Source organism: Phaenicophaeus curvirostris, chromosome 1 (genome assembly GCF_032191515.1).
Source record: "Phaenicophaeus curvirostris isolate KB17595 chromosome 1, BPBGC_Pcur_1.0, whole genome shotgun sequence".
In the NCBI taxonomy this organism is placed as follows: domain Eukaryota; kingdom Metazoa; phylum Chordata; class Aves; order Cuculiformes; family Cuculidae; genus Phaenicophaeus; species Phaenicophaeus curvirostris.
Window position 1 is genome coordinate 59,207 of NC_091392.1, and position 22,937 is coordinate 82,143.

Genomic DNA, 22,937 nt, shown 5'->3' on the forward strand with positions numbered 1-22,937 from the left:
CCCTGGCCCTCATCTAGCCAATCAGAAGCCTTCCTCGCCCTCTGGCCCCGCCCCCCGGCGCCGCCGCCGCGTCGGCCGTGGCGCATGCGCCGTGCGCGCGGGCCGTGCCGGCGGCGCGCGGGGCCAAGATGGCGGCGGGCGGCGGGGAGCGCGGGCGGGCGGGCTGAGAGCGGCGGCGGCGGCAGCAGCGGAGCCCCCGGGCCCCCCCGGGCCCCCCCGGGCCCCCCCCGGCCCCCCCCGGCCCCCCCATGGCCCGCCTCGCCGACTACTTCGTCCTCGTCGGATACGACCCCGGGAAGCGCGGTGAGTGGGGGGGGGGGGGGGGGGGGCGGCACCGGGCGGGGGGCCTGAGGGCACGGGCTGGGGGGAGCCCGGCTGGGGGGGGCCCAGTGTGGGGGGATCCCAGTGTGGGGGGATCCCAGTGTGGGGGGATCCCAGTTTGGGGGGAGCCCAGTCCGGGCTGGATCCCAGTGTGGGGGGAGCCCAGTTTGGGGGGAGCCCAGTCCGGGCTGGAGCCCAGTTTGGGGGGAGCCCAGTCTGGGCTGGATCCCAGTCTGGGCTGGATCCCAGTTTGGGGGGAGCCCAGTCCGGGCTGGAGCCTAGTCTGGGGGGAGCCCAGTTTGGGGGGAGCCCAGTCCGGGCTGGATCCCAGTCTGGGGGGATCCCAGTTTTGGGGGGATCCCAGTCTGAGCTGGATCCCAGTCTGGGCTGGATCCCAGTTTGGGGGGAGCCCAGTCCGGGCTGGAGCCCAGTTTGGGGGGAGCCCAGTTTGGGGGGAGCCCAGTCCGGGCTGGAGCCCAGTTTGGGGGGAGCCCAGTTTGGGGGGAGCCCAGTTTGGGGGGAGCCCAGTCTGGGGGGATCCCAGTTTGGGGGTGTTCCTGGTTTGCGGGTGTTCGCGGTTTGGGGGTGCTCCCAGTCCTGGGGGATCCTAGTCTGGGGGTGTTTCCAGTCTGGGGGGATCCCAGTCTGGGGGGATCCCTCTTTGGGCTGGATCCCTCTTTGGGCTGGATCCCTCTTTGGGCTGGATCCCAGTCTGGGGGGATCCCAGTTTGTGGGTGTTCCCAGTCTGGAGTGTTCCTGGTTTGCGGGTGTTCCCGGTTTGGGGGTGCTCCCAGTCCGGGGGGATCCCAGTTTGGGGGGATCCCAGTTTGGGCTGGATCCCAGTCTGGGGGGATCTCGGTTTGGGGGTGCTCCCAGTCCGGGGGGATCCCAGTTTGTGGGTGTTCCCAGTCTGGGGGGATCCCAGTTTGGGCTGGATCAAAGTTTGAGGCATCCCAGTTTGGGTTGGATCCCAGTTTGGGTTGGATCCCAGTTTGGGTTGGATCCCAGATTGGGGGGGGGATCTCAGTTTGGCGCAGATCCCAGTTTTGAGGTGTTTCCAGTCTGGGGGATCCCAGTTTGGGGGGTGTTCCCAGTTTGGGGGGTGTTCTCAGTTTGGAGGGGGATCCCAGTCCTCCCCTTGGATGGAGACTCTGCCTCAGTCTGGGGGGGTCCCATCCCATCCCCCCAAAGCCAAACCCGACGGGGGTGCAGCCGCGTCTCCAGCTGCTTGTGGTCAAAACGAGCATCGGGCCCGATAAAAATGAGGTGAAATTAGCTCCAAAAGGTGTTTCTTGGTGCTCGTCCTGCAGCGCCGCGAGTGCTCCTGGAGCTCGTCCAGGGGGGCTGGGTGGCAGCGGCTCAACAGGAGCCAGCGGGGACCCAGGGGGCCAAGAAGGCCAAGGGCATCTTGGCTTGGAGCAGAGCCGGCGTGGCCAGCAGGGCCAGGGAGGTTCTTCTCCCTCTGGCCTCGGCCCTGGGGAGACCGCTCCTCGAATCCTGGGGTCAGCTCTGGGCCCTCCCCACCAGAAGGATGTTGAGGCTCTGGAGCGAGTGCAGAGAAGAGCAACGGGGCTGGGGAAGGGGCTGGAGAAGAAGCCTGAGGGCCCTGGGGGTGTTTAGGCTGGAGAAGAGGAGGCTGAGGGGAGACCTCATTGCTCTCTCCAACTCCCTGAGAGGAGGTTGTGGAGAGGAGGGAGCTGGGCTCTTCTCCCAAGGGCCAGGGGACAGGACGAGAGGGAATGGCCTCAAGCTCCACCAGGGGAGGCTCAGGCTGGACCTCAGGTGGAACTTCTTCACCAAAAGGGTCCTCGAGCCCTGTCCGAGGCTGCCCAGGGAGGGGGTTGAGTCCCCTTCCCTGGAGGGGTTGAAGGGCCGGGTGGCCGAGGTGCTGAGGGCCACGGGTTAGTGATTGATGGGGATGGTTGGACTCGATGATCCCATGGGTCTCTTCCAACCTGGTGATTCTGTGATTCTCTGATCGCTGCGAGTGCTCGTGGAGCTCACCCCGTGCGGTGCTCATCAAACATCAATACCAGTGGGCACGAGGCTCACCCCATGCGAGGCTCGTCCCCTTTGAGGCTCGTCCCTCCTTGCTGCGAGCGCTTGCCGAGTTCCCCCCGTGCGATGCTCACCCCACGGCGCTGGGAATGCTCTTGGTGCTCGTCCCACTCGATGATCACCCCGCATCGATACAAGAAGTCGTGATGCTCATCCCGTGCGACACTCGTCCTGCGTCGATGGCAGCACTCGTGGTGCTCGTCCTGCATCTCCAAGAAGGTTCGTGGTGCTCGTCCTGCGTCACCGTGAGGGTTCGTGGTGCTCGTCCTGCATCACCGTGAGGGTTCGCGGTGCTCGTCCTGCATCACCGTGAGGGTTCGCGGTGCTCGTCCTGCATCGCCGAGAGCGTTCGCGGTGCTCGTCCTGCATCACCGAGAGCGTTCGTGGTGCTCGTCCTGCATCACCGTGAGGGTTCGCGGTGCTCGTCCTGCGTCACCGTGAGGGTTCGCGGTGCTCGTCCTGCGTCACCGTGAGGGTTCGCGGTGCTCGTCCTGCCTCGCTGCGAGTGCTCATGGTGCTCGTCCTGCAGCTCCGCTCCAGGTTTGGCTTGGTGTCTGGGCTGGAGATGAGTGTGTTGGTGAGTTCTGAGGAGCATCTGACCCCGTGGAGGTAGCGGGTTGTGATTATTCTCATTCTTGTGGCCAAACGGCAGGTCCTGCCCGTGGGGCACAACAACCCTGGGCAGCTCCAGCCTAGGAGAAGGCTGGCTGGAAAGGGCCTGGAGGAGAAGGACCTGGGGGGGTTGGTTGACCAGGAGCCAGCAGGGGCCCAGGGGGCCAAGAAGGCCAAGGGCATCTTGGCTTGGAGCAGAGCCGGCGTGGCCAGCAGGGCCAGGGAGGTTCTTCTCCCTCTGGCCTCGGCCCTGGGGAGACCGCTCCTCGAATCCTGGGGTCAGTGCTGGGCCCCTCCCCACACGAAAGACCTTGAGATGTTGGAGCACGTCTGGAGAAGAGCAACGGAGCTGGGGAAGGGGCTGGAGAACAAACCTGAGGGCCCTGGGGGTGTTTAGGCTGGAGAAGAGGAGGCTGAGGGGAGACCTCATTGCTCTCTCCAACTCCCTGAGAGGGTTCTCAGGCCCAGGGAGGGGGTTGAGTCCCCTTCCCTGGAGGGGTTTAAGGGCCGGGTGGCCGAGGTGCTGAGGGACATGGGTTAGTGATCGATGGGGATGGTTGGACTCGATGATCTGGTGGGTCCTTTCCAACCTGGTGATTTGATGAGTCTATAATTCTAAGACGGGCTGTGCTCGAGGTGATGCGGTTAATTGCTGTGGGTCAGTTAATTGGGGCGTGGCTGGATGTGGGCATCGACTCCCCTTTGTGCAGCTCAGGGCAGCTTTTAGGCCCTGGGGTAGAAGGCGACACTATCCTGATTCTGTCAGGGATAGAAGCCATCCAGCTACCTTCCTTCAGCAATCTTCAGGGATGAGACGTGCCCAGGATACCACAGGGAGCTTCTACTGTAGAGCTGGAGCTTCCTTGCTCTGGAGGTGGCCAGTAGGCTCGCCAAAACCAAAGAGTTGAGGTGTTCTCCAAATGGTAGGATCACCAGGACCAAGGAATCGTAGAATCACTAGGTTGGAAAGGACCCACCAGATCATCGAATCCAACCACTCGCATCAACCACTAACCCATGTCCCTCAGCACCTCGGCCACCCGGCCCTTAAACCCCTCCAGGGAAGGGGACTCGACTCAAGGAGTTGGGATGTTCTCCAACAGGGAACGATGTCGGCCCGCGCCGACTCAGTGTCCATCCTGGCCAACAAGACCTGGGGCAAAGCCTTTTCCCATCATGATTTGCAGGGGTTTCTCTCCCGAGCTGCGTCATGTGATCTGTGGATTCAGTCCAGGCTGGGGATGGTGTGATAGAGCAGCTTGAGGAGAAGGACTTGGGGTAATGGGGGAGGAGAAGCTCCACAGGAGCCACAACATGCGCTCGCAGCCCAGAAACCCCCCGTGTCCTGGGCTGCATCCAGAGACCGTGGCCAGCAGGGAGGGAGGGGATTGTCCCCTTTGCTCCTCTCGGGGAGACCTCAGCTGGAGGGTTGGGGCCAGGGCTGGAATCCTCAGCAGGAGAAGGAGATGGAGCTGTTGGAACGGGGCCAGAGGAGGCTCCAAGGATGATGCGAGGGCTGGAGAACCTCCCGTCCGAGGACAGGCTGGGAGAGTTGGGGTTGTGGAGAAGAGAAGGCTCCGAGGAGACCTTAGAGAGACCTTCCAGCACCTGAAGGGGCTCCAGGAAAGCTGGGGAGGGACCTTCTACAAAGTCTTGGAGATGGGACGAGGGGCAATGGGGACAAACTGGAGAGGGGCAGAGTTAGACTGGACAGGAGGAGGAATTTCTTCATGCTGAGGGTGAGGAGACCCTGGATCAGGTTTCCCAGGGAAGCTGTGGCTGCCCCATCCCTGGAGGGGTTCAAGGCCAGGTTGGATGGGGCTGGAGCCCCTGATCCAGCGGGAGGTGTCCCTGCTTGTGACAAGGGGTGGAACTGGATGATCTTGAAGGTCCTTTCCAACCCAACCCATTCTATGACTTGGTGACACAGCCACGTTTCGGAGCGTGCCGAGCCCTCAGGATTGCTAGCAGCGATTTGAGTTTTGGGGAGCAGCAACGTGGCAACGCTTCTTCCCTGCCCGCTGCCCCGTTTCCCTGCTCCCCGTCCTTACGGGAGCTCCGAGGTTGTTTGGAGGGAGGGCGCAGCGGTGACTAATTGTCATACAGGTTGGGTTGGTCCTGGCAGAGCCACAACCCGGGCACAGGCGGCTCCGTGCCACGCGGGCTCCTCCCTGCCAGCTGGAAACCAGCTGGGCCCCCGCGGTGCCGGGGACTGAGCCGCACCAGAGCGCGGTGGGACCCTCTGGGTGGGCAGGAGAGAGCTCGGCCCGGCCTGGAGAGCCCTCTGAGGAGATGTGGGGCTGCTGGAGGGTCGGGAGCTCCAAAGGGACCTGACCAGGCTGGATCCATGGGCTGAGACCAACGGGCTGAGGGTTAACGAGGCCAAAGGGCGGGTCCTGCCCGTGGGGCACAACAACCCTGGGCAGCTCCAGCCTAGGAGAAGGCTGGCTGGAAAGGGCCTGGAGGAGAAGGACCTGGGGGGTTGGTTGACCAGGAGCCAGCAGGGGCCCAGGGGGCCAAGAAGGCCAAGGGCATCTTGGCTTGGAGCAGAGCCGGCGTGGCCAGCAGGGCCAGGGAGGTTCTTCTCCCTCTGGCCTCGGCCCTGGGGAGAGCGCTCCTCGAATCCTGGGGTCAGTGCTGGGCCCCTCCCCACAAGAAAGACCTTGAGATGTTGAAGAACGTCTGGAGAAGAGCAACGAAGCTGGGGAAGGGGCTGGAGAAGAAGCCTGAGGGCCCTGGGGGTGTTTAGGCTGGAGAAGAGGAGGCTGAGAGGAGACCTCATTGCTCTCTGCAACTCCCTGAGAGGAGGTTGTGGAGAGGAGGGAGCTGGGCTCTTCTCCCAAGGGCCAGGGGACAGGACGAGAGGGAATGGCCTCAAGCTCCACCAGGGGAGGGTCAGGATGGACATCAGGAGAAAATTTGTATGATTCTATGAAGATCCCAGCACCCACCTCATCTCAACCTCTTTTCCATCCATCGCTGCACAGAGCAATGAGGTCTCTCCTCAGGCTCCTCTTCTCCAGGCTAAGCAACCCCAGGTCCCTCAGCTGCTTCTCATAATCTTCATTCTCCAGCCCCTTCCCCAGCTCTGTTCCCTTCTCCAGACGTGCTCCAGCCCCTCAATGTCCAAGCTGGCTTTGAACGCCTCCAGGGATGGGACATCCGTGACTTCTCTGGGCAACTTGGGTCAGCACCTCCCTAGCTTCTTTTCCTCCTGCTGGGCTTGAAGAGCAGCTACAGCGTTTTGGATGCTAAGAACACAAGGATTTTTTGGATGCTAAGGACACACAAGGATTTTTTTTTGGATGCTAGAAACAACTTGGCTGAGAAACGTGCCCTGGAGTTCCTCCACTCTGCACCCCGTGGGAGCTCCTGGAGCTCTGCCAGGGCTGGAGGAGATGTTCACCATGAATCTCGTTATCCCGGGAGGATTGGGTGCTGATGAGCTGGAGGAGCTTTTCCTCCACTTCTCGTGGCGTCCAGGCTGCCGTCCTGGTCCTCTGTGCGGCCGCGACGCCTTTGACCCCAAAATACTCGTGGTGCAGTTGTCACCGCGGAAGGACAGGGTGGATCCAGAGGGACCTGGACAGGCTGGAGAAGTGGGGCTGGAGAACCTCGGGAGGGTCAACAGGGCCAAGGGCAACGTCCTACACATGGGTAGGGACAATCCTCGGGTTCAGTCCAGGCTGGGGATGGTGTGATGGGAGCAGCTTGAGGAGAAGGACTTGGGGGGCTGGGGGAGGAGAAGCTCCACAGGAGCCACAAGGTGCGCTCGCAGCCCAGAAACCCCCCGTGTCCTGGGCTGCATCCAGAGAACGTGGCCAGCAGGGAGGGAGGGGATTGTCCCCTCTGCTCCTCTCGGGGAGACCTCAGCTGGAGGGTTGGGGCCAGGGCTGGAATCCTCAGCAGGAGAAGGAGATGGAGCTGTTGGAACGGGGCCAGAGGAGGCTCCAAGGATGATGTGAGGGCTGGAGAACCTCCCGTCCCAGGACAGGCTGGGAGAGTTGGGGTTGTGGAGAAGAGAAGGCTCCAAGGAGACCTTAGAGAGACCTTCCAGCACCTGAAGGGGCTCCAGGAAAGCTGGGGAGGGACTGTTCCCAAAGGCTTGTGGGGATGGGACGAGGGGCAATGGGGATAAACTGGAGAGGGGCAGAGTTAGACTGGACAGGAGGAGGAATTTCTTCATGCTGAGGGTGAGGAGACCCTGGCCCAGGTTTCCCAGAGCAGTGGTGGCTGCCCCATCCCTGGAGGTGTTGAAGGCCAGGTTGGATGGGGCTTTGATCACCCTGATCTAGCAGGAGGTGTCCCTGCCCATGGCTGGGGGGTTGGAACCGGATGATCTTGAAGGTCCCTTCCAACCCAACCCATTCTCTGATTCTACAGCAAACCGGATCATAGAATCACTAGGTTGGAGAAGACCTCTTAGGTTGAGTGCAACCGTTAAATCCCTCGGGGCAGGGATCATCCTGCTGTTAGGAATGTGTCAACCCAAATCCAAAGCATTTTCTGTCCCTTCCTGCTTTGCAGCGGCAAAAAGCGCGGTGGGGAGGGTTTGGAGATGAGGTTTGGTGTCTTGGGGAGGGTTTGGTGAGGTGGGGAAGGTTTGATGATGAGGGTTTGGTGACTTGGGGAGGGTTTGGTGACTTGGGGAGGGTTTGATGATGAGGGTTTGGTGTCTTGGGGAGGGTTTGGTGAGGTGGGGAAGGTTTGTTGATGAGCATTTGGTGTCTTGGGGAGGGTTTGATGAGCTGGGGAGGGTTTGATGATGAGGGTTTGGTGTCTTGGGGAGGGTTTGATGAGGTGGGGAAGGTTTGATGATGAGGGTTTGGTGTCTTGGGGAGGGTTTGGTGTCTTGGGGAGGGTTTGGTGTCTTGGGGAGGGTTTGTTGAGGTGGGGAAGGTTTGATGATGAGGGTTTGGTGTCTTGGGGAGAGTTTGGTGTCTTGGGGAAGGTTTGATCACTTGGGGAGGGTTTGATGATGAGGGTTTGGTGTCTTGGGGAGGGTTTGGTGACTTGGAGAAGGTTTGATCACTTGGGGAGGGTTTGATGATGAGGGTTTGGTGTCTTGGGGAGGGTTTGGTGTCTTGGGGAGGGTTTGTTGAGGTGGGGAAGGTTTGATGATGAGGGTTCTGTGTCTTGGGGAGGGTTTGATGATGAGGGTTTGGTGTCTTGGGGAGGCTCTGGTGTGGTGGGGCGTGCGGAGGAGCGGCGCGAGGACTCTCCGTGGCCTGGAGCGAAGGCCTTTTTGGCTCGGATCCACATGGGCTTTGGTTGGTGCCGCGGTCGAGCCGGGCCACGTGTGGCTTTGCCGGGAGCAGCCGGCGCCGTGTAACCGAGAGTTGGATGCTCTCGCACCGTATTTTTTGTCTTTTTGAAGGCCTTTGGACGGAGGCGGCGCCGCGGGGAGGAGAAACCGAGTCTTTCTGCGTCTCTGCTCGCTTGACCTATTTTTGCGTCGGGGGCGGTTGGAGGAAGTGGAGCAGAAAGCTCGGCGGGCGTCGCGTCTCCTCGCTGCGCGGCATCTTCCTCCCCGAAAGCTGCAGCTCAGGAACCCAAAGAACCGCAGCCGCATCCTCTGCGGAGACGGAACCCGCCGGGGCTCGAAGCTGAGAGGAGGAGCAGTGTCCTACCTCGCACCTGGAGAGGTTCTGGTGCACCAGAGCAGCTCCACGCGGCGGGGAGAGGGATTGGGGGCAGCCCTGGGGAGAAGGACTTGGGGATTGGGGAGGAGAAGCTCCACGGGAGCCACAAGGTGCACTCGCAGCCCAGAAACCTCCTGGGCTGCATCCAGAGAGCGTGGCCAGCAGGGAGGGAGGGGATTGTCCCCTCTGCTCCTCTCGGGGAGACCTCAGCTGGAGGGTTGGGGCCAGGGCTGGAAACCTCAGCAGGAGAAGGAGATGGAGCTGTTGGGACGGGGCCAGAGGAGGCTCCAAGGATGATGCGAGGGCTGGAGAACCTCCCGTCCGAGGACAGGCTGGGAGAGTTGGGGTTGTGGAGAAGAGAAGGCTCCGAGGAGACCTTAGAGAGACCTTCCAGCACCTGAAGGGGCTGCAGGAAAGCTGGGGAGGGACCTTCTACAAAGTCTTGGAGATGGGATGAGGGGCAATGGGGATAAACTGGAGAGGGGCAGAGTTAGACTGGACAGGAGGAGGAATTTCTTCATGCTGAGGGCTTGGAGGCCCTGGAACAGGTTTCCCAGAGCAGTGGTGGCTGCCCCATCCCTGGAGGGGTTCAAGGCCAGGTTGGATGGGGCTTGGAGCCCCTGATCCAGCGGGAGGTGTCCCTGCCCCTGGCAGGGGGGTTGGAACTGGATGGGCTTTGAGGTCCCTTCCAACCCAAACCAGGTGGCCAAGAAAACCAAGGGCATCTTGGCTTGGAGCAGAGCCGGCGTGGCCAGCAGGGCCAGGGAGGTTCTTCTCCCTCTGGCCTCGGCCCTGGGGAGACCGCTCCTCGAATCCTGGGGTCAGTGCTGGGCCCCTCCCCACCAGAAGGATGTTGAGGCTCTGGAGCGAGTGCAGAGAAGAGCAACGGAGCTGGGGAAGGGGCTGGAGAAGAAGCCTGAGGGCCCTGGGGGTGTTTAGGCTGGAGAAGAGGAGGCTGAGGGGAGACCTCATTGCTCTCTCCAACTCCTTGAGAGGGTTCTCAGGCCCAGGGAGGGGGCTGAGTCCCCTTCCCTGGAGGGGTTTAAGGGCCGGGTGGCCGAGGTGCTGAGGGCCATGGGTTAGTGATCGATGGGGATGGTTGGACTCGATGATCCCGTGGGTCCTTTCCAACCTGGCGATTCTCTGATTCTCTGGGAGCAGGAGGAGGTTGAAGCCCGGGTGGCCCTCACCGGGCCGCGTGTCCCTCTGTTGGGTTGTAGGAGCGGGGAATCGGCCGGCACAGCTGCTGCCGGGTCCGAGCGTCGGTCGGGGCCGTGTCCTGCGCTCTCCGGGGAACACAGCGCCTCTGTTCAGCAGCGAGCGCGGCGGGGACAAGGGACAATTGTTCCCTTCATCTTGGGGAGGCCGAGCGAGCAGCGCGGGGATGCGTCATGACTGGTGTGGGGCACAGATGGACCCACGAGTTATAGGATCGTGGAATGGGTTGGGTTGGAAGGGACCTCAAAGCCCATCAAGTTCCACCCCAACCATGGGCTGGGACACCTCCCGCTGGATCAGGGGCTCCAAGCCCCATCCGACCCGGCCTTGGACACCTCCAGGGATGGGGCAGCCACAGCTTCCCTGGGAAACCTGTTCCAGGGCCTCCTCACTCTCATCGTGAAGAATTTCTTCCTAAGATCTCCTCTTTTTCAGCTCAAAACTGTTCCCTTCATGCTGTCCCTGCCCTCCGTGATCCATAGCCTCTCCTCAGCTTTCCTGGAGCCCCTTCAGGTTCTGGAAGGTCTCTCTAAGGTCTCCTCGGAGCCTTCTCTTCTCCACAACCCCAACTCTCTCAGCCTGGCCTCGGACGGGAGGTTCTCCAGCCCTCGCATCATCCTTGGAGCCTCCTCTGGCCCCGTTCCAACAGCTCCATCTCCTTCTCCTGCTGAGGGTTCCAGCCCTGGACCCAGGGCTCTTTTGGAGGTTCCTTTCCTCGTTTCACTCCATGTTTACCATCCTAACGCTTTCAAGCTCATCCTCTTTCTTTTCATTATTTCGTGGTTGACTAACGGTTGGACTCGATGATCCCGTGGCTCCTTTCCAACCTCGTGATTCTGTGATTCCTTGTGTTTTGCCGAGCCCCACGGAGCCACCAGGCTCTTCTTTCCGGCTTCGATGGATCCAGAGCTGGGACAGGTCGTGCTCCGTGGCTCCCCTTGTCCCAGTTTGGTTGAGATCGACCATCGGGAAGAATTCCTACCTGGAAAGGGGTTGTTGAGGCATGGGAGAGGCCGCCCAGGGCAGCGGTGGAGACCCCAACCCATGTGGACGTGGCGTTTGGGGACGTGGTTTAGCGGTGGGGTTGGCAGCGCTGGAGTCGGGCTTGAACTGGAGGATCTGAAAGGCCTTCTCCAACCAGGAGCATCCCCCAACTCCCCCTCGAGGTGTCGTCTTCATGGAAGCCGGCAGCCGGCTTTCTCCAACCAGGCTGGAGGAGAAAGGTTGTGTGATGGAGCTGCCGGGAGTTTGGTTGCTCCTTGCTTCAGGAGGAGCTTCTCGTTCCTGGAGCTCCTCCCCATCCGTGGTTTCTCCCTCTCTGTGGGGTCCTGGCAAGTCTCGTTCTGTCTGGGAATTTCATATCGTGGTGGCTTCGTGTCCTCCAGCGGCTTCTGGAGGACGTGCTCCTTCTGGACTTCCAGGATGGAGCTTTCCTGAGCCAGTGAGATGCTTTCCAATCAGGAGAAGGTCAGGGTCTGTCCTGAGAAGACGTGCTCCACGAGCTGTGTGGTGGCATTTCAAAAATACATCTGAAGGAGGGGGCTGGACTTCATTCCTCCTTTGTTTCCCACTCTACTGGGTGATGGGAACCCATCACAGCAGCTCCTGCACCTCACCAGAGCGGCTCCTTCCCTATGAATCATCTGCTGGGGCTTTGGGGTTGGGGATTTATGGACCTCGTCTATCCTGAGGCTCGTGGAGAAGCATCAGGGAGTGGAGAAGCCTTTGGGGAAGCGGCCGGAGCTCCTCAAGTCGCGTTCCTGGTCTTGTTTGTTGGCGTCTCTTTGTAAAACCAATTTTTTTGTGTGGGTTGGAGGAGCCCGAAGGGGAAGTTGGGGGTTTTCTGAGCGAGGTGGAACCGTCTGAAGCTCCTTATTTAGACACAACCCCTGCACCCACCTCGTCGGCCGCGCGGTGGGATGTGAAAGAGCAGCACGGGGGGGACAGGAGGCACCATGAGGAACCACCAGCTCTACCTGCTCTTCCTTCCCCCACGCCATTCGTCGTGGCTGCGCAGGATCCCGGGATGGAGGGCTTGGAAGGGGCCTCTGGAGCTCATCCAGTCCAAGCCACCTGGGAGAGCCGGGTCACCTTCAGCAGGGCGCACAGGAGAACGTCCACGTGGGGTTGGATGTCTCCAAAGAAGGACATTCCCACTCCAGCAGAGGAGATTCCTAGTCTAGCAAAAGATTCCTGGTCCAGCAGGAGATGACTGGTCCACCAGAGGAGATGACTGGTCCACCAGAGGAGATGACTGGTCCACCAGAGGAGATGACTGGTCCATCAGAGGAGATTCCTGGTCCATCAGAGGAGATTCCTGGTCCACCAGGAGATTCCTGGTCCAGCAGAGGAGATTCCTGGTCCACCAGGAGATTCCTGGTCCACCAGAGGAGATTCTTGGTCCACCAGAGGAGATTCCTGGTCCACCAAAGGAGATTCCTGGTCCACCAAAGGAGATTCCTGGTCCACTAAAGGAGATTCCTGGTCCGCCAGAGGAGATTCCTGGTCCAGCAGAGGAGATTCTTGGTCCAGCAGGAGATGACTGTTCCATCAGAGGAGCTTCCTGGTCCGCCAGAGGAGCTTCCTGGTCCGCCAGAGGAGCTTCGTGGTCCAGCAGAGGAGCTTCGTGGTCCAGCAGAGGAGCTTCGTGGTCCAGCAAAGGAGATTCCTAGTCCACCAGGAGATTCCCGTTCCACCAGAGGAGATTCCTGGTCCAGCAGGAGATTCCCGGTCCACCAGAGGAGATTCCTGGTCTGGAGAAGGAAACAGATCTGGAGAAGGGCCTGGAGAACAAGGATTGTGAGGAGCAGCTGAAGGACCTGCAGTTGTTTAGCCTGGAGAAGAGGAGGTTGAGAAGAGACCTCCGTGCTCTCCGCAGCTTCTGGAAAGGAGCTTGGAGCCAGGTGGCTCCCAAAATACGAGGGACGGGATGAGAGGAGACGTTCAGGTTGGATTCGGGGAACGGTTCCTTCACCAAACAGTGGTGAGGCCCTGGCAGAGGCTGCCCAGGGTGCTGGTGGAGTCTCCATCCCTGGAGGGGCTCAAAACCCATGGAGATACGGAACGTTGGGACCTGGTTTAATGGGCGCGGTGGCGTTGGGCTGATGGTTGGCTTGGATGAGCTTGGAGATCTTCCCCAACCTCGATGATTCCACGATTTCTCATCCCCACCCCAGTGGGGTTTTATTTCCCTGTTCTGGAGGAGGGTTGAGCTCCATCCTAGGTGGAACCTGCAGCCTTCGGGGTTCGTGACCATCCTCACGTGCTCCTGAAGCCAGGACACCGTTTCCAGCTTGGAGAAGTGACGTTTGGGGTTCCCTAAACCCCTGGATGGTGCGTGTGTGTGGCGGAGAGGTCCTCATCTCCCACCACCATGGAGATCCCTGCCGGCCACCGCGGGCGGTGGGAGCTTCTGGGTCGGTGCGAATCGCGGGGGGTTTCTTCAGGAGAACCCACCCCCCTCCTGGACTCGCTGGAAGACCTTGGAGATGCCTCCAAGGGCAGTTGGGACGCGTTTGTGAAGCTCCCGAGCTTCCATGTGGTCCGTGTTGGCGCCGAGCTGCCTCGCTGTCCCCTCTTGACCATGTGTTGTCCCTCCTCCAAGCTTCCTCTGGGATTTCAGCCGCTCAGCGGGTGGTTCTTAATCTCTTAAGACCTTTCTTGTTCCCGTTGGCTTTTCTGCTCTTCCCTTGCCCTCAAAATCCACTCGGAATTATCTTACGGTTTCGTTTCTGGTCTCGCAGGAGATGGGGAGTTAAAGGCTTGTGGAGATGAGGGAATTTTAGGTTTGTGGAGATGAAGGAGCTCCTCAAACCTCACAAAACCTCTTCTGGCCTCGTCCTTTGGTCTCCAGGAGCCGTGTTCAGGGAATTTTGTAGGCGTGGGCGTAGGCAGATGGACCAGGAATGATGGACACGCTCTGCAACCGGCTCCGGGCCTCCGGTCTCTTGCTTTTGGGTGGAGGAGGACAATTCTGTTTCCTTCTCGTAAGGATTAGATGGAATTCCTTCATCATCTCCTGACACATGGAGGGGATGGATTGCCGAGAAGCTTCTCTCTTGGAGCTGGAACCAGTCGTTCTGCAGAGGGAGGTGGCTCTTCCTACTGGGGTAACTGGGACTCTTGGTTTTATAGAATCATAGAATGGGTTGGGTTGGAAGGGACCTTCAAGATCATCCAGTTCCACCCCGGCTGCCATGGGCAGGGACACCTCCTGCTGGATCAGGGTGATCTAAGCCCCATCCAACCTGGCCTTGAGCACCTCCAGGGATGGGGCAGCCACCCCTGCTCTGGGCAACCTGTTCCAGGGCCTCCAAGCCCTCATCATGAAGAAATTCCTCCTCCTGTCCAGTCTAACTCTGCCCCTCTCCAGTTTATCCCCATTGCCCCTCGTCCCATCTCCAAGACTTTGTAGAAGGTCCCTCCCCAGCTTTCCTGGAGCCCCTTCAGGCTCTGGAAGGTCTCTCTAAGGTCTCCTCGGAGCCTTCTCTTCTCCACAACCCCAACTCTCCCAGCCTGTCCTCGGACGGGAGGTTCTCCAGCCCTCGCATCATCCTTGGAGCCTCCTCTGGCCCCGTTCCAACAGCTCCATCTCCTTCTCCTGCTGAGGATTCCAGCCCTGGCCCCAACCCTCCAGCTGAGGTCTCCCCGAGAGGAGCAGAGGGGACAATCCCCTCCCTCCCTGCTGGCCACGCTCTCTGGATGCAGCCCAGGATGTGTCTGGATGAAGCAGAGAAGATCTTTGCTCCCTTCTCATCCTGGGCAGCAGCCCAGAAATGCCAACCCGAGTGGCCCCGGTGGCTCCAACCCGGCAACGGGACCGGGCTGGATCTTCTCCAGGGCAAGGCAAGCGGTGCCGCCGTCCTTCCCGCTCGGCTCGGTGACCTCAGGAGGCCCCGCGTCCTCTTAAAGGCTTTCTGGCTAATCTCTTGGCTGCTGCCGGGACGGGATGGTTCGCGCGGCACCAGGTGGGACCGGGGGGATCCGAGATGTTGGTGGGGTGGGAGGAGGATACCGGGAGCCCCGTTAATCCCGGTAATCTCCCCGGAGAGGCTCGTGCTGGCCAGCGGGCGCTGTCTCCGGGGTCTTCTGCTAATTCCAACGGGATGAGGGTTAACGAGGCCAAAGGGCGGGTCCTGCCCTTGGGGCACAACAACCCTGGGCAGCTCCAGCCTAGGAGAAGGCTGGCTGGAAAGTGCCTGGAGGAGAAGGACCTGGGGGGGTTGGTTGACCAGGAGCCAGCAGGGGCCCAGGGGGCCAAGAAGGCCAAGGGCATCTTGGCTTGGAGCAGAGCCAGCGTGGCCAGCAGGGCCAGGGAGGTTCTTCTCCCTCTGGCCTCGGCCCTGGGGAGACCGCTCCTCGAATCCTGGGGTCAGTGCTGGGCCCCTCCCCACAAGAAAGACCTTGAGATGTTGGAGCACGTCTGGAGAAGAGCAACGGAGCTGGGGAAGGGGCTGGAGAAGAAGCCTGAGGGCCCTGGGGGTGTTTAGGCTGGAGAAGAGGAGGCTGAGGGGAGACCTCATTGCTCTCTCCAACTCCCTGAGAGGAGGTTGTGGAGAGGAGGGAGCTGGGCTCTTCTCCCAAGTGACCACCAACACCGGTCCCTCCAGTGACCCAAAGGTCTCCCTGCCTGGTTTTCTGCTGCCTGGAAGCTTCATCTGCTTCCCACCCAGCATCTGACCCCAAAAATTGGTGGCGGCCCAAACGGAGGAGGCTGAGCCCGACCCGTGCCGGTCGCAGCTGCCTGGGAGGTTATGGATGGGGAGATAAGGTAGATAAACCCTTGGTAGATACGGAGTTGGCTGGATGGTGGCATTTGAAGAAGATCTGTGGTACCAGCTCGATGTCCAAGTGATCACGCGTGATGAGACTCATTCCAGAGCGAGCGGGGGCGTTTAACATCGTTCTCCAGTGCAGAGCAGTGATTGAGGTGCCAACGACACCGAGCTGTGTGGTGGGATGGACGTGCTGGAGGGTTGGGGTGGATCCAGAGGGACCTCAACGGGCTGGAGAGGGCTGGGAGAACCTCATGGAGTTTAATCACGCCAAGGGCAAGGTCCTACGGCTGGGTGGGGGCAATTCCAAGCGCAGAATGGATTGGGAGCAGCCCTGAGGAGAAGGACTTGGGGTGATGGGGGAGGAGAAGCTCCACAGGAGCCACAAGGTGCGCTCGCAGCCCAGAAACCCCCCGTGTCCTGGGCTGCATCCAGAGAGCGTGGGCAGCAGGGAGGGAGGGGATTGTCCCCTCTGCTCCTCTCGGGGAGACCTCAGCTGGAGGGTTGGGGCCAGGGCTGGAATCCTCAGCAGGAGAAGGAGATGGAGCTGTTGGAACGGGGCCAGAGGAGGCTCCAAGGATGATGCGAGGGCTGGAGAACCTCCCGTCCGAGGACAGGCTGGGAGAGTTGGGGTTGTGGAGAAGAGAAGGCTCCGAGGAGACCTTAGAGAGACCTTCCAGTACCTGAAGGGGCTCCAGGAAAGCTGGGGAGGGACTGTTCACACAGTCTTGGAGTGATGGGATGACGGGGGGTGGCTTTAAATTGGAAGGGGCAAGATTGAGGCTGGACAGGAGGAGGAATTTCTTCATGATGAGGGTGAGGAGACCCTGGAACAGGTTGTCCAGGGAAGCTGTGGTGGCTGCCCCATCCCTGGAGGTGTTGAAGACCAGGTTGGATGGGGCTTGGAGCCCCTGATCCAGCGGGAGGTGTCCCTGCCCATCCCAGGGCTTGGAACCTTGATGGGCTTTGAGGTCCCTTCCAACCCAACCCATCCCACGACTACGTCGCCTCGTCCCCCCGCGGGATGAGCTTTGCCGGGCCCGGGCTCTGCGGTTTGGAGGGGAACGAGCTGTTTGGAGCCGCGAAAGCCAGCAGGGTCGGAAGATCCCAAAGCTTCGGAGCGAAAATAGCAGCGGTCGCGAGGTGGAGGACATCCCCACGGCTCCTCCGCGTTCCTCAGGTCCCGGAGCCGCGGCTGGAGGAGCCGTCGGCGCAGCACGTGCTGTTTTTAGGCCGCGGGGAAGCGGTGGTTGGTCTATAATTATGGGGACGGGGTGGTGGTGGCTGCGAGGTCCCCGGGGAGCCGCTGGAATTGGCGTCTGGAAAAATAGAGCAGCTTCCTCCCCAAAAAACGCTTTTAGCAACCACCCCCGGCTCCCCTGGTGGGACCAGCTCGAGGAGAAGGACTTGGGGTGATGGGGGAGGAGAAGCTCCACAGGAGCCACAACGTGTTCTCCTGGCTCAGAAACCCCCCGTGTCCTGGGCTGCATCCAGAGAGCGTGGCCAGCAGGGAGGGAGGGGATTGTCCCCTCTGCTCCTCTCGGGGAGACCTCAGCTGGAGGGTTGGGGCCAGGGCTGGAATCCTCAGCAGGAGAAGGAGATGGAGCTGTTGGGACGGGGCCAGAGGAGGCTCCAAGGATGATGCGAGGGCTGGAGAACCTCCCGTCCGAGGCCAGGCTGGGAGAGTTGGGGTTGTGGAGAAGAGAAGGCTCCGAGGAGACCTTAGAGAGACCTTCCAGTACCTGAAGGGGCTCCAGGAAAGCTGGGGAGGGACCTTCTACGAAGTCTTGGGGATGGGACGAGGGGCAATGGGGATAAACTGGAGAGGGGCAGAGTTAGACTGGACAGGAGGAGGAATTTCTTCATGATGAGGGTGGGGAGACCTTGGAACAAGTTTCCCAGGGAAGTTGTGGCGTCTCCATCCCTGGAGGGGTTCAAGGCCAGGTTGGATGGGGCTTGGAGCCCCTGATCCAGCGGGAGGTGTCCCTGCCCATGGCAGGGGGGTTGGAACTGGATGATCTTCAAGGTCCCTTCCAACCCAAACTCTTCTATGGTTCTGCGATAACCACGTGGAGCAGCTCAGTGACACCAAGGATGGTGCGGGGTGGCCTCAGTGGGGTCAGGAATCACCGAATCATAGAATAACCAGGTTGGAAGAGACCCACCAGATCATCGAGTCCAACCATTCCAGGAAGGTGCTGCAGGTTCTCCTGGCTGCTCGTGTCGCTTCCTTTCCGCGAGGTCTCGCTGCGCAGGGTGGGAGCTGCAACGCCTGGACGTGCCTCTCGCCTTCTCCATCCAAAAACTGAGATTTGTTCTCACCCAGGTTGGGCTCTTGGTTCTGCCTGGGCCTCAGAGCAGATCCCGGGCTGGTGGGGCTCAGGACTGCTTCCGTGGAGGTCTCCTCTGAAGGTGCTTCAAGGTCTAAGTGGGGTAGAGTAGGCGGTGGTGACCCTTTTGTGGCTGAGGCCAACGGGATGAGGGTTAACGAGGCCAAAGGGCGGGTCCTGCCCTTGGGGCACAACAACCCTGGGCAGCTCCAGCCTAGGAGAAGGCTGGCTGGAAAGGGCCTGGAGGAGAAGGACCTGGGGGGGTTGGTTGACCAGGAGCCAGCAGGGGCCCAGGGGGCCAAGAAGGCCAAGGGCATCTTGGCTTGGAGCAGAGCCGGCGTGGCCAGCAGGGCCAGGGAGGGGATTGTCCTTCTGGTGAGGCCACACCTCGAATCCTGGGTTGAGTTCTGGGTCCCTCGCTCCAGGAAGGACCTTGAGATCCCGGAGTGAGTCCAGAGAAGAGCAACGGAGCTGGGGAAGGGGCTGGAGAAGAAGCCTGAGGGCCCTGGGGGTGTTTAGGCTGGAGAAGAGGAGGCTGAGGGGAGACCTCATTGCTCTCTCCAACTCCCTGAGAGGAGGTTGTGGAGAGGAGGGAGCTGGGCTCTTCTCCCAAGGGCCAGGGGACAGGACGAGAGGGAATGGCCTCAAGCTCCACCAGGGGAGGCTCAGGCTGGACCTCAGGTGGAACTTCTTCACCAAAAGGGTCCTCAAGCCCTGTCCGAGGCTGCCCAGGGCGCTGGTGGAGTCCCCTTCCCTGGAGGGGTTTAAAAGCCAGGGAGATGAGGTGCTCAGGGACGGTTCGGTGGTGGCCGGCTAGGGTTGGCCTCAGTGTTCTCCAAGGTCTTTTCCACCCAGGGCGTCTCTGCTCCTGTGACCTCCTGCTGGGTTGGGTCCTCACCAAGCTGGTCAAACCTGAAATGTTTGTCAAGGGCGTCCCGGTTGCACCGGGGCGGGAGCTTCCCAGAAGGTTCCACCAGGGCAGGAGCTTCCCAGAAGGGGCTGGGGAGAAGCAGCTGGAGGACGCTTATCTCCATCTCCACGCTTATCTCCATCTCCCTCCTCGTCCCGCTCCGGCCTCGCTTTCCCGAGCCAAGATCTCGGAAACAGACGGACTTTTTGGACTTAACGACTTCCTCTTCTGGTTGAACGTTTCTAAAGATCAAGGTGGCTCTTCCCTTGGTGTCCAGGGCAGGAACAGCTTGGCTTGGCCAAGGAGACACCTTCCGTGTTGGCAAGCCCCACGCTCCGAGTCTGCTCCTCCTGCCTTTCCCAGGTGGTGGGGAAGCTGGAAATCGTCTTCTCCAGCTCCTGGGATGAGATCTTTCCCGCTGATCCCAAATTCCCATTGAACCGATTCCACCTCCAGCAGCTTGGCCGCAGATCCCAGGGGGTTGGAACTGGATCATCTTCAAGGTCACTTCCAACTCAAACCGTTCTGTGGTTCCATGACCCCTTCGGCTCTGGGATTTGTGTCCAGGTGTCACCACAAGAACCTCCAGGAGCACAGCAAGGGCGAGAAGCTCTGGCTCAGGTTCCCCAGAGAGGTTGGGGCTGCCCCATCATCCCTGGAGGTGTTGAAGGCCACGTGGGATGGGGCTTGGATCCAGCGGGAGGTGTCCCTGCCTGCAGCCGGGTGTTGGAACAGGGTGGGCTTTGAGGTCCCTTCCAACCCAAACCCTTCTATGGTTCTATGAGCAGCTCTTTCCAACCTGGGGAGGTCCGAGTGGAGCTTCTCAAGGAAACAAGGCGATGGAAGAGCAACCAACTCCACGTCCTGCTAGATCCAGGTGGCTTTCTGAGACTCCTGGGGTTTTCCAAGCACGAGCGAGCCTGACCCCGACCCCTCGCAGGTCCTGCCTGGTGTGTCCTTGGGAGAAGGTCTGGTCCACAACCACCTCCGAGGTCCCCGCTCTGCTCGGTCACTGCCACCGTTTGTCCTTTGGATCGTTATTGTTGTCCTCCTGGCCTCAGCGTTAAATCCTGGGTTCAGTTTTGGGCCCCTCACTCCAAGAAGGACCTTGAGGGGCTGGAGAGCGTCCAGAGATGGAGAAGAGCCTGGAGAACTAGGGTTGTGAGGAACATTTGAGGGCCCTGGGGCTGTTTAGGCTGGAGAAGAGGAGGCTGAGGGGAGACCTCATCGCGCTCTGCAGCTCCTGGAAAGGAGGTTGGAGCCACGTGGAGGTCGGGCTCTGCTCCCGAGGAACGAGGGATGGGGTGGAAGTGGCCTCAGGTCATGCCAGGGTTGGTTTAGGTTGGATATTGGGAAAGTTTCCTTCATGGAAAAGGTGGTTGAGCCCCAGTAGAGGCTGCCCAGGGCGGTGGTGGCATCTCCATCCCTGGAAGGATTCAAAAACCATGTAGATTTGGCTCTTTGGGCCATGGCTTGGTCAACACGGTGGGTTGGGCTGGTGGTCGAACTGGAGGAGCTTGGAGGTCGCTTCCAACCTCAGTGATTCCAGGATTTGGTGATTATTTATTTGGAGAATCCGTGGCGGCCAGAGGGCTCCTCGGCTGCTGGAGGTGACCGTGGCCTTGGGAGGTCCCTGATGGTGGGTGGCACAGCGCGATGGGTGGAACGTGGTGGTGGGTGGATGGATGGATGATGGATGGATGATGGATGGATGGATGGATGGATGGATGGATGGATGGATGGATGGATGGATGGAAGGAACATGCTGATGGATGGATGGATGGATGGATGGATGGATGGATGGATGGAAGGAACATGCTGATGGATGGATGGATGGATGGATAGATAGATGGATGGATGATGGATGGATGGATGGAAGGAACGTGCTGATGGATGGATGGATGGATGGATGGATGGATGGATGATGGATGATGGATGATGGATGGGTGGATGGATGGATGATGGATGGATGGATGGATGAATGGATGGAACATGCTAATGGATGGATGATGGATGATGGATGGATGATGGATGATGGATGGATGCATGGGTGATGGATGGATAGAACATGCTGATGGATGGATGGATGATGGGTGGATGGATGGATGATGGATGGATGGATGGCTGGCACACCACAATTCTGCGTCCCTTGCTTCCACGAGCCTGCGAGCGAGGAGCTTCTGCTCCTGGCCAGGCTGGTGGCGTGGGACATCACGCAGGACCCATCTCCATGAGCGTCTCCCAGAAGGGATTTTCCTCTTGGAGAACCTCAAACCGGCTCGTTGGCGCTTGAGCTTCCTCGCCACGTTGGCCCCTGAGCCCCTCGCCGGGGGGACGCGTCCCGGGGGGAGCTGGATGGTGTCTGACCACGGGGATCTGCTCAAGCCGATGCTATTTTCTTCACCGCTTGGCCTTGACCTTTCCATTTTTGGTCCCCGAACCAGAAGTGGCTTCTTGGTGGGTTAAATTCAGCTGCGGTTTGGCTGCCGCGGCGGGCGGAGCGGTGGGAACAGGCTTGGTGGCCCAGAATAGCTCAGCGGTGGTGGTGGACACCTTCTGGCCGAGCTCCTCCTGTCCCCAGGGGCCGGAAAGGAGGGAGCCTGGAGGCGGTGGGGCTCCCAAAGGCCACCGGAGGACAGGAGACGTGGTTGTCCCCGTGGAGGTGGCTCCTCCGCGAGGGACGGGGATGACCCGCCCGTGTCTCCAGGGCCAGGAGCAAAACCCTCCTCTAGGTTTCCACCTCGCCAACTCCACCATGATCCATCAAGGTTCTACCACGAGTGGCTCCAGAAGCCATTGCAGAAGCACCTCCCGAGCTCTTCAGGCTCCACGAATGGAGGAGGAGCCGCTTCAGGGCTTCAGGGAGGGCTTGGCCACCAGTTGGGGAAGAGCCACGTGGTTCCCGGGGTCGGTGCTCGCGGGGCAGGGTGGGCTCAGGGCTTTGGATCGTGGTGGGTCTGGAGGAGGAGCTGGGTTTGGGGTGGGGTCAGCGTTGGGGAGACCTCTTCCCGGCAACGGGGACGGTTCCGGGTGGGGAACCTGAAAGTAAAAGCGTCCGGGGAAGTCGTAAAAACGCGAGGTTGTAGATAACGAGCGGGGAGTTGCCGTGCCTGATCGCCGCCGTTGGTCTTGTGAGAAGGTGGCTTGTTCGAGGCGCCGGGTTTGTGCTCAAGGACATGGTTTAGTGGCAGGTGGGGATGGTTGGACTCCATCATCTGAAAGGTCTCTTCCAACCTGGTGATTCTATGATGCTATCACCATCCCTGGAGGTATCAACTCCATCCTTGGAGGTATCATCCCCATCCCTGGAGGTATCAACTCCATCCTTGGAGGTATCATCCCCATCCTTGGAGGTATCATCCCCACCCCTGGAGGTATCAACTCCATCCCTGGAGGTATCATCCCCATCCTTAGAGGTATCAACATCATCCCTGGAGGTATCATCCCCATTCCTGGAGGTATCAACTCCATCCCTGGAGGTATCATCCCCATCCTTGGAGGTATCAACTCCATCCTTGGAGGTATCAACCCCATCCCTGGAGGTATCAACTCCATCCTTGGAGGTATCAACTCCATCCCTGGAGGTATCATCCCCATCCTTGGAGGTATCAACTCCATCCTTGGAGGTATCAACCCCATCCCTGGAGGTATCAACTCCATCCTTGGAGGTATCAACTCCATCCTTGGAGGTATCATCCCCATCCTTAGAGGTATCAACATCATCCCTGGAGGTATCATCCCCATCCTTGGAGGTATCATCCCCATTCCTGGAGGTATCATCCCCTTCCCTGGAGGTATCATCCCCATCCTTAGAGGTATCAACTCCATCCTTGGAGGTATCATCCCCATCCTTAGAGGTATCAACATCATCCCTGGAGGTATCATCCCCATCCTTGGAGGTATCATCCCCATTCCTGGAGGTATCATCCCCTTCCCTGGAGGTATCATCCCCATCCTTAGAGGTATCAACTCCATCCTTGGAGGTATCATCCCCATCCTTGGAGGTATCAGCTCCATCCCTGGAGGTATCAACCCCATCCTTGGAGGTATCATCCCCATCCCTGGAGATATT

The 22,937-nt window shown here is 60.0% G+C and overlaps 1 protein-coding gene across 1 annotated transcript in view; it reads left to right on the forward strand.

Annotated features, from left to right (window-relative positions):
* The first annotated feature begins 247 nt into the window (after positions 1 to 247).
* Positions 248 to 22,937, forward strand: part of SBF1 (SET binding factor 1) — an 80,684-nt gene continuing 57,994 nt past the window's right edge. Inside the window, exon 1 of the mRNA XM_069866700.1 lies at positions 248 to 303. Within this exon, the coding sequence (XP_069722801.1) occupies positions 249 to 303 (55 nt within the window). The 5' untranslated portion in view covers position 248. The remainder of the gene's footprint in view (positions 304 to 22,937) is intronic.